This window comes from Aulonocara sp. 'chitande type north' Nkhata Bay, linkage group LG22, assembly GCF_057382095.1.
Source record: "Aulonocara sp. 'chitande type north' Nkhata Bay isolate Kocher_YH1m ecotype deep benthic linkage group LG22, A_spYH_male_GT1.1, whole genome shotgun sequence".
NCBI lineage: Eukaryota > Metazoa > Chordata > Actinopteri > Cichliformes > Cichlidae > Aulonocara > Aulonocara sp. 'chitande type north' Nkhata Bay.
This window is the reverse complement of record NC_141364.1, coordinates 9,479,923-9,491,209: the sequence shown is the minus strand read 5'-3', so window position 1 is coordinate 9,491,209 and position 11,287 is coordinate 9,479,923. Positions and strand designations below refer to the sequence as shown.

The 11,287-nt window shown below is 39.6% G+C and overlaps 1 protein-coding gene across 1 annotated transcript in view; it reads right to left on the bottom strand.

Moving 5' to 3' along the window:
• Positions 1-2,636: 2,636 nt before the first annotated feature.
• Positions 2,637-11,287, bottom strand: part of nudcd1 (NudC domain containing 1) — a 60,546-nt gene continuing 51,895 nt past the window's right edge. The window contains exons 9-10 of the mRNA XM_086280581.1: positions 10,842-11,001; positions 2,637-3,323 (exon numbers count right to left, since the gene is read on the bottom strand). Of these exons, the coding sequence (XP_086136707.1) occupies positions 3,034-3,323; positions 10,842-11,001 (450 nt within the window). The 3' untranslated portion in view covers positions 2,637-3,033. The remainder of the gene's footprint in view (positions 3,324-10,841; positions 11,002-11,287) is intronic.

Sequence of the window (11,287 nt, the reverse complement as noted above, 5' to 3'; positions counted from 1 at the left end):
TGTTACCTTCAGTTGAATATGAAGAGACACTGATATAGATCCATTTCTCACAGAGGCTAAAGGTAATGTTGTGTTTAAGCTTTTTGCTTTTTCAGAGCCAGTCCCTCATTCTACTGCTTGTGCAGCTTTTTCTCTCTCTCTCTCTGCTTTTTCTTGTGTTACAATCACAAAAACAGCAAGCAGACCATCCCATTCTTTTTACAGAAAAGTCCATTAGTGTTTCTCTTCAACCTCTGCTTATTTCTTGGTCGATTGTATGAGTGGCCTTCTTCAAGGTTTCTTAAAGAGGAGGAAGGAAAGGTTGCTGCTGAACAAGCAGCAAGGCAAGACTCTAGCTTTGCCATAAAGATGTGAAAAATTTACAGCTAATGCAAACGGCAGCTTTTCTTGTGTTTGATGCTGGAGAAAACACACAAAAGTTTAAAGTGTGAACTCCATTATCCAGCTCAGATTTCTACAGTTTAATACATCAGAGGAAAAATATGTCAGACACAAAATATAGTCGCAGCTTGTATGACAAGAACAGCATTTCCATTTAAATGTTGCCCACCTTAAAAACGATGAGAAAAAAAAAGTCCCTTTCGAATACGACATGATTGCATTTTTTAGGCCTCTTGAGATTTTAGGTTTCAAGAATAACCACTCTGTTCAAGATTGAGGCTGATGCAACAGAAGCCAGTGTGATGTGTGAAACATGTTTATGGAAATTTATGGAAATGAATAACAGCCTCTTTCATTTTTCTGATTGCAAACGTGCCAAAGAGAGGGATTTCCTCACCGTTCACATCCTCACTGACCATCTGACAATACTACAACCAAGCAGCCTCCAATGAACCACTTATTCATTATGAGAAATTTACACCATCCTGTTAAAAGAATGTATTTCATCGATTAAAAAAAGTCAGTAGAAATGCAGAAATATATGTTTAAATCTACAGAAGTCATTCAATTAAAGTCTTCAAATATATGACCTGATTTTTTGAGGGTAGATGCAACTGGTAAAGCTCAGGATAACTAATGGCTCAATCACACTAGAGTAAAAGTAGGATAGCACCCTCTTGAGGTTTTTTGCTGTCAGGCTCTATTACAAATAGTTATAGCATACAAAGGTGGAGGGTGTTCAATCATCAACCTCTTGGAAACCAATTTTGATTGCAAACCAGTTGCACAGGTTGCCTAGTGGGAGGCAACTTGTCTCCAAAAAAATTGCGGTCTGACTCGGACTGACTGCAATAAGTCTCAGACAGACTGGTGAAGACTTACAAATAGTTGCAAGGTCTGCCTGCACCAATGGGAACAACTCATCTGTGAAGGCGATATTCCTACATAAAGGTCTCCATGTCATTTTGCAATCTTAGCCTTGATCTGCAGCAAATACACATCTATTTGTGGAGGAATTTGTGTTTCAAACCTATGAGTCTGATTGTAAGTATTTAATATGAATTTCTGTGCATGCAGATTTGCAATTTTTTCCAAGTTATCACAGTTAACAGTGCTCGCTGCATTATCACAGATGTAATTGCCAGCATAACCCCATTCAACAGACAGCAGAACGACTCCATCTTACTCCCGTATTTAGTGCAACTGACCTAGCCAAGGCCTTCGAAGCAACGATTTCAAAGGCAGCAAAATCACAAGTCCATTGCAAACGGTAACAATGATTTTGGTTGTGCTGCTCTCTGTTAAGATTAATGGTTTATGTCTTAGTGAAATTTTGTATTACATTATTACCGTAAATGTTACACAACATAACATAATAAATGAAATATCTTTATTGGATAAAGCGAGGTTCAAAATTTGTATTTGATTTGATAGATTTAAATCGAAGTTTTCTCACAGGGGAGTATATCTTTTTTGAATCAGCTCACATATCAGACTGACAGGAGGAAACACATCTACTGTATATTCGCCATGGTCTAAGGAAAGAATGTGCAATACACACTTTGTAAAAACCTTCAGGACAGAGACAGGACAGGAACTAGAAAGTTTTCTGAATTTAGATGAAGTATAACGTTCCATCAGTTTTACTGGAAATGAGAATTCAAATTTTAAGTAACAGAAAGGACATTCCTCTGATTATGTGACAAACTGAGCCGTGTAGGAGTATGTTGTCCGACTTAAGTTAGCACAACATGTAACGAGCAAAGACTTAAACACGCCAGTGTGTACCAACATCCTTGTTTTTTTGGGTTTTTTTTAGAATTGTTGTCGGTCAGTTAATGAACTACAAACAAAGTGACAGACCGCACCTAAAGCTGTAACGCTGCATGAGCTCGAAAGGAGACCCGAAGAACTGAAGCAGAGCATCGATACAATAAAACACTGAAGTTTATCACATGAGACTGAACTGATCCAGTATCGCTGCACTGTTTAGCTGATATTTAGCTGATGTTTAGCTGATGTTTAGGTAGATGTCTGACACATTATGGCACTCATGGTGCCTTGTTTCTCTGCGTCTCTACACTAATAATAATTTACTAAAACTATTTGCTAACACTAAACAATTCGCAGAATGCATGAGTGCCTTTAATACTTAGATTAAATGTTATGTTACATGTTTATTCATATGTTATATATATATATGTCATTATGCAAATAAAGAATTTTACTGCAAATAGGTAAATTGCATAAATGTCCTAAAGAACATAAAAATAAACACCTACATGTATGTTTTGGATTTATTCGCAGAGTGGTTTGAAAGAAGTCGAGTTATGGAAGCCAAATAGTCCAAATATGTTTCTCCCTGTGATATCTGCCTCATTCATGTCAGTAATCCAGTCACAGAGGGAAAAAATCAATTCAAGAAACATTTATTTTGCACTTTTTTCTGTAAGAACATGATTTTTCACTTCTTGATCATGTAGATTTTTGTAACACACAGAAGACATCTGAAAAGGGAAACACGAGGAGGGGTTCATCCCGCACAAAAAGCACAAAGGATCATTTTTCAGCTCAAGCAGATAATCAGCCTTTAGTGTGGAATGATGGAGCTCTCAGGGGGTAGTGAGATGAAAATCTAACAGAGTCCCAAATCTAATTATTATTGACCTTTAGAACAAAGAGATTACTGGAGGTCAGGATGTACAGTCTCTCATTGGTCGCTCTGAAGCCCAGGATTGGTTTGTCGGAGTCCAGGCTGGCCACCTGTTGCTTGGCAACCTGTCCTACCTGACGGCCCTGTTTCCTGTTGAAGAGGACGGTCTCCACCGGGGAAGGCTGGCGGTAGATGAATGCACGGCGGAGACATTCACACAGTGAAGCGTAGGAGAAGTTTGGAGCGCAGGTGGCAAACTTCTTATCTCGTTTGGATGCCTGGACATAACCTGCAAAAATAAATAAATATAAGATCAGAGACATGCAGGGACAGTTTCTAACCTTCACTTTATACTGTCTCACTGAAATAAGGACACAGAGTGTTACTCCAGATAAGCTTGATTTATAGTCCTGTGTTCTGTGACAGCAGTACTAATACCTGCTTGGAAGCTAATTTGGTTTCCACAAGGATGAGCAGCATTTTTAGGACAGAAGGACTCTAAAAGACAATTTAAACTCACCAGTCCAGAAACATTAAGACTAAAAGCCACCACTTTAAAGTGTGGCGGGCCACATAGTGCAGCGTCTATGTGCGGGACAACAGATGCCATAGGGGAGTTGACCGATGTGCTGACATTAGCTTAAAGTGATCTGATGGCATCTAACAGCAACCTCTGCAGCTGTAGCAAAATGCAGAATGGCTCTTTGAGACTCTTTGAGGCTGGCTCCAAACACAAGTTAGCAAAAATATGAAAACTCATATTCATCTTTATAGCAAATCGTTCTGTGCAAGTAGCATTTTTTAAATAACTTACTTATTAAATTTGATAAAAGTCTCAGGTTGCAGGAACTAGCTGTCTCTTCACCTCAATTAATTCAAGTCACTGAAGTGGACATGTCGGCCATATCCATCCAATAAGTCCGTGCTTCAGATTAAGTGAAATTCTATTATTTAATTTATCTGTTAGTCATTTCTGTGATCTACAGAACTACATTAGACAACAGCTGCCTAAATGGCAGGGTGGCCAGCTGGTGTAGCTCACGTGGGTCTTACAGGTTATAAAAACTGGCTCAGATGAACTGTTCACCTGGCATCATTTGTTAGTTTATGTTTAACATGCTCCATTTTATTTAAGTAAACATCCTGTGTCGACTTCCACGTATAAACAGATAGGTGTGTCTGTGCTGGACTTGGCTGATAACTAAGGTACAGTTATGGGTACGCTGGTACAGTTTATAAGCGCAGCTTGCTAGGCTTAGCCGATAACTTCCACGCTTTCAACTAAATATAGTCACGAGGAAAAGATGGCAGAAGTCATAAAGTAATAGTGGAGGCTTAAAAAGCCACAAGCCAGAGGGTGATGTCACAGTGGATATATCCTCCTTCTCTCTGTGGAGGAAACCAACTACTTAAATTCTAAGACAATATCTTTGTGATGGCATGATTGTTTCTGGTTGTTGGAGTATTTCTCTACCTCAACAGCTAGTATTTGAAGAAGCGAGGAGATGGAGCTGCTAGTGAGAGGAAAAGAAATCTTTTTTTTTTGGTCTTTCAGGCCTGGAAATAGCACAGGCGTGAAGTGCTGTAGAGTGCTATGGCACGGTGTGTCGATATGTGGTTGGCCTAGCTGCTGCTGGCGTGGGCTTGAACATAGAGAATAACACACACACACTGTTCCACAGTCATGTGTTTCTGACTTAATGCACATTCTCAGTAAGAGGCACTTACATTTTGAAATAACTGAAGTAATTCAGAACCACAAAGGTTGTGAATAATCTGTCTTATCTTTGAATCTCACAAATGGAAATATTTCCCTTATGAGCCACACGCCCCAAACTACAGATAAACAAAGATCACATATGGCATATGAGATTGTTTTGAGTTTCTACACAGTACGTTTTTTTCCTGTATTCAATGTAATTATTGTTAGGACGAACAGGAGGGAAATGCAGCTCTTTTCCGTACCTGCTGGTCCAGGACTTGAAACTAACTTGTTACAGGATCAATCTACCTGCCACTACCCATAACCCTACTCTCTCCATCTAACAGCCAAGCGTAAAAAGGTTTTTGTTTTTCCTATGGCATAGTTTTGCTGCACAAAGCTCCAGGCGCGGATCCAAATCACAGTATTGGGTGAAGAGAGGTTTAAAAATCTACCCCGGAGTAGCAATGACAAAAACACAGCTGAGGAAAAAGCTAATTGCAGGACGAATAAGAACTCAAGTGAAGCTAAAATATTTCAGTCCCCCCAAACATTCCTCAGAGATCCATGTTTTTAGAAGGGTGTTCAATACAGAAAGCAGACGTGTGATCAATGACCCAGAGAATTCAATTAGCTAGAAAGAGAACGCACCACAGCAGACATGTTCAGTTAATAGTTACAGATACTGAAAAGGTCTAAATAGATGTAACAGAAAGAAAAGAAACAGTCACTGATTCATTCATTATTTAAGTAATTTATCAAATTACTGTAAATACAAAGAATTTTCCAGTTTCAGCCTCTTGAATCTAAAATCAGAGACAATTAAATTCCTTTAAAGATGCCCCCTTTGAAATTTGGACAATTAATCAATAAGTCAGTTAGTTTGGCAGTGATGCTTTAAATCATGTTAAAAGCTGAAACACTGACAAAGCTTTTCCTTTTTTGGCAGCCTGTCCAGGACAACAGCAAGGACAGGCTCCAAAATCCTGAACTGCATAAGTAGTTAAGAAAATGGATGGATGGACGGTTCACTCCTTAAGCTTTGAACAACATAAGTCTTTGATCATTTGCTTTCACTGAACTGGAAATTGCATATTTGCCAAGGTCACTTCAAGAAGACCAAAGAGCTGGGCCAAAAGCACGAAACAGTCATTCTTACTCATCTGATTTATAAAGATGTTTATAAGTGTCGAGTCATTTTCATACTGGGAGATGTGCACAGGCCTGATTTGCACTCCCACAGTTTGCATTCGTCCGTGTAGCTGCACTAGCTATTACATCTGTCAGTGTGAAGCGCTGCAAAGACAAACAGCTATTTCAGCTGTGTCAGTGAGTTTCTGCACCTGCAGCAAACCGGCTTTCATTAGCCGTGTAAACCTGTAAAATCATCAATAGTAGCGACATCCTAATAATCAGAATCAAATACAGAAAATGCTGAATTCTTCATTGGAAAACACTTTACCTATATAAACTACATAAAGTAAAAAGACCACCGCATAGAAAGAAACAGTTGGATGTTAATGAGAGTTCATGATTATTCGTAAATAACTGAGTTACTAAATGCCCCTCTAATTGCACCTAAGGTTTCCATCCACCATCGTTTATTTTATCGTCTCATCACATCAGCCACATGACTCTAGAAATGTTAGACAGTGCTGTAAAGTTTCATTTAGGTGAATGCGTGTAATTGCTTATAAATACCAGGTTGCTCCAGTACGCCTTCACATATGTACACATTGTTTGTACATCTGCTTCCTGATATTAGTGACAGTGAGACTTTATTGTTCCTCTGCTGCTGAAAAACATCTTTCACTCTTGCAATCTGATGAGCCACTTCCTGCATGCCTAAGATTTCCCATCTGACACCACAGCAGTTCAAAAACGCAAAACCAGCAATTTCTCTCCTGCAGCTCAACATTTGTCCTTAATAAAATTAGCTTGTGTAGTTGTGTTGTGTAGCAGAGCCTTAAGCAGCACAATCAATACTAAACACACTACAGGTTTATAGATTTCAAATCTCTGAAAAGTATTATCTAAGGAAACATATCAAACACACACAGATATATGCAAGTTAAATATAAGAGGTTTTAAGAGCTTCAAAACACCAATCATGGAATGGAAGCACACATTAACCACGCTGTGGTTTCATTATTGTGAAAATAAAAACAAAAACAGCACCGTTGCCCTCACATATATACCACTGTCCCAAGTTTAAATCACCTTCTATCTGACCAATAAGCATTTAGGGACACCAGCTTTAAACCAACAGGAGTGTCTGTTATTTTCAAGCTATTTGACAAAACCATTATCCATCTGCCCAAAGAAAAACAGCCTGTGCAGGTGGGTCACACTACAAAGCAAGGCCATAACAACGCAGTGGTACTGCCTCATTTACATGAATAGCGGGGCCATAAACTCCATCACTGCGTGCTGGAAATTCTTGTGGGGTTTTCATTTATAAAGACTATAAGACCACATAGTTATAGCTACTATAATTATAGTAGTTATGGTTATAGTAAAAGAGACTGTGCCACCTTACTTCATAGTTCTTTTCTTCTCTTATTTTTGGCATTTGACAGTCAAATTATCTCTTTTCTTTGCAGGAAAACCCCTACCTCTGCAAACTGAAGTGTTTAAGACATTAACAAACTTTTTAAGGACTCTTTCACGTAAATACATTTAATGGTGGTGTGGCATAGTCGTTTCTAGTACGTTACAAGGATGATCTCTGGTACTCAAGCATCCACATTTTGAGTCCTGTTTCTCTCTGTGCCTTGTTCCGACTGATCGAGGTAATTTCCGAAAATATCACCAGGGATCCATCTGCAGTCCAAAACTGGATGATATACTCCAAACAGAAATGTGCTGTTTGGTAAGTGCGCCTTCTTAACAAAAGAGAAATGAAGAAGTCACGGCTGTCAAAGTGCTTCAGGTGTCTGTTGTTTTAAGATGAGAAGAGACAAGTGAGGAGATAAATTACACAGACCAGGAGACTGAAAGAGACGCGGCTCTGGAAACAGGCGCAATCTCAGCACATCGGTGAGTGTCTGAGCTAACAGACACGTTACGATGCAGTCCTCACACTCAGGTATATTATCCAGAGCAGTTTAAAATGTTTATATGCAAAGCCGTCCCCGTTATCATTAACTACACTTTTAAAGCAGTCATTTAGTTGTCTATCCTCTGAAGTTGTGAAGCAGCAGGAGCAGCAGCAGCAGGAGCAGCAGCAGCAGGAGCAGCAGCAGCGTGATACTGGACTTAAATGTAAAGTTATCAGCGCGTGAAATTAATTATTCATCTTATGCTGTCTTTTTTTTTTTTTAGATCATAAAGATAGAGTTTTACATCAGTTTGACATTTACTGTGACTCATACATCTTGGGATAAACTTTGCACTACAGACATAGTGGCGTACCTTCTCTGCTAATACAGGTGATTTTTTACAGAATAAAAGCAACTCTTTCTGCAAAACGATATTTCTGTTTGGATTTGAAACAATAATATTTCCTCTAAGCCCTGACTGTAGTATCATTTCCTTTATTAAATATAAAGCCGAAGCTACTGGCTAGCCATCGTCCCAGTTTCTGCCTCTCACACACAGCTGGAGGTTGTTTTAATGTTAACAGGCCCGAGAAGCGCCTGGGAAGCAACATTTATTCCTCTCGAGTGGCAAATGGCTGCAAACAGTGTTGGTTTGACAACATAACCATATTTGTTAGGCTTAAAAGGCGCTGTAGTGTGTTATCATGAAAGATGTGCTGAAAACCGGAAACTCAGCAACTGTTAAAGATTCACTGCAGCGCTATTGTATGAAGATTTAGTATAAAACTACAAATGCTGGGACCTGTTTGCCTTCAGTTTCAAAGAATTTGTCTTTTTTCTGCTTTGAACCTAATATTTGTAAAACCAGGTTCAATTTGTACTTCCTGTCATCAACACCACTTTGTGTAAACTGAATAGTAAACAATTTATTAGGACCCAGCAAAGAATTTTATTTTGAATAACTTATCAGTTGTTGTTTTTTTTCAGTGTCCGATCAAGGTAGAAAAATAGTTCCAAGACAACAGTTCAAGGTTTCACTTCTTAAATGTAGCCAGGGCACTGTTGTTAGACTTCCTAGTAAGAGAAAGTCTGAGTTTAAAACTTGTTTCTGTTATCTCTTTATCGATTTGAAAAAAATTTAATGAACCAAACCTTCATAAAAGAAAAAAAAAAAACACTTCAGTGGTGACTCAAACTGGTGATGTCCAGCTTTCGGGCCCATACTTTTCCTATAGAGCTGACTTGGTTTAAGATGCTGACACCGAGGAATAGGAGGGGATGGCTTTAACAGTCTAATGCAGGGGTCAGCAACCTTTAACACCCAAAGAGCCATTTGGACCCGGTTTCCACGCAAAAGAAAACACTGGGAGCCGCAAATACTTTTTGACATCTAAAATGAAGATAACACTGTATATATTGTTTTTTACCTTTATGCTTTGTGTGAACAACTAAGGTGTGTTGCTTATGAAATCCATGAAGTGCTATTTTATTTATGTAATTAACACATGTTGAACTCTTAAAGAAATATAACAAAAGGAAAAACACCCAGCTGAACTAAAAGGATCCATGTAGCAACAAAAACTGTTGTGAGCCGCCATCCTTCTATCGCCTTTGGGCTTTTGGAGCCTTGACCTGACTTTTAAAAAATAATTGGAAAAAAAGCACTATGCTGCTACAAAATGAAAAATAGATATTTGCAAAAATCTGCCTTTGTGACCAGTTTTGATCCTGGAGATGATCTCAGGGTTTCAACCATCTTCACTAATGCTGGAAGCCCACTGGGGGAAGCCGCTGGACCAAACTGTGACTACAGCACATTTCAGAGGCAGATCTTTGCTCCTCTAACAATATGTTCCGAGCCTTATTTTTCTTTTTTGAGCAGATGAGACAGGCAGAAAGTCAAACAGAGGAAAAAGCTTTGAATATCCAGTCAATTCTCAAACTACAAACACTCTTAAATGGCTAAAAAGGATGGGCACCAGTACAGTTTACTGATTGACCAGGTGCCCGTATGCCTTACGGCCCAAAAGCAGTGGCTGAAGTTCGAGTCCGACCTGCTGTCCCTTGCTGCATGTCTTTAACTGCTCTCTTTGCCCAAAATTAAAATAATAAAAAAAAAGGTTAACAGGAAACTTTGTAGCAGAGGCAATGTAACAGACCTGAGTCCAGGGGGGCATAAATTAGGTTTCACTTTTGACTGAGACTGCAGATTTGTACACTGGCAGCTAAAAGCCTCAAATCCTACCACATCTTATTGGATTCCTTTACAGTGACTGGGGAATCCATGACAGATCTCAGAACTCATTTTTAGCCAATTCGCTTTATGACATTGTTTATAGTCATGCTGGAAGCCCCCAGACTGAGGCCATAAAGGGATGCAGCTGGTTAGCGACAGCACTCAGATAGGCTGTGGCTGGTGTTCAGTGTGACAAGAAAAGTTTCCACGCCATCACAGACCTACTGACACCAGCAGTCTGGACTGCTGAGACAAGGAAGGCTGGTTCAGAAAGGATTCATGCTGTCGAGGGGAAGTGACTACCATCTGCAGTCTGGGACAGAAATTCAGAATTACTAGATCAGGATGCGTTCTCTCCAGTATTTGTACAGTTTCTATGAGTCTGTGCTTCCTGTGGCCACAAATTTCTATTGTTTGCCAACAAGAATTGAGGTCTTCTTCTGCTTGCTTGGCCCATCTGTCTCCAGACTTCAGATCGGCACAGATGAAGAGCTTTCCTCTCATCTTCTCATCAACAAAGCATTCCTTTCAGCAGAACTGCCCCTTATATAATCCCACGTTAGCTCTACAGACTGTTGTGGCAAACAACAAATGATCATTTTGGATCAGACCAGCCTGTCTACTACCAACAACCATGAGAGAACAGATGAGATTTACCTTCATTCAGATGTCTGATGTAAACATTAACCCCTGACCTTCATCTGCATTTTATGCATTACACTGTAGCCTCATAGGATAATTGTACAGGTGTTCCTTATGTGTTTGGGTTTAGTGGGTCTATAATTGAGGGAAATTCACAGAGTAAGTGTTGCAACTTTAAACTCTTACCCAAAGCATTGAATGTGGCGATGTGCTCCCACATGTTACCGGGTTGATCAGGACGAGGCTGCCAAACGAGAGCGTCCACGTCATGTCGGAGGCAGAGGCACGGCATTTCGGATGGGTTCGCGTCAACCGTGAACAGGTACTGGTGACTCCCTAGATTCACCTGGAGACACACAAACATGAGGGTTTTATGTTGATGTCCCGAGGTTGTAGAGGTTCAGCAGCAAAGACAAAGGTGGTGATGGACTCGTGAAGTACTGTGATTTTTTAGTTGTACGAGGTGATTTCTTTCTGATCTCCTCCACTGCACGATGCAGATAAAACAAAACATGAAATGCTATTCCCTGTATTTTGCATCTTAACCTGAGTTCAGCAGGTTTGTTTGTATTTGCCTCATACTAAATTCTGATTAATGTGCTTGTCCTAACTCTGTGTGGTTTGCTGCTATT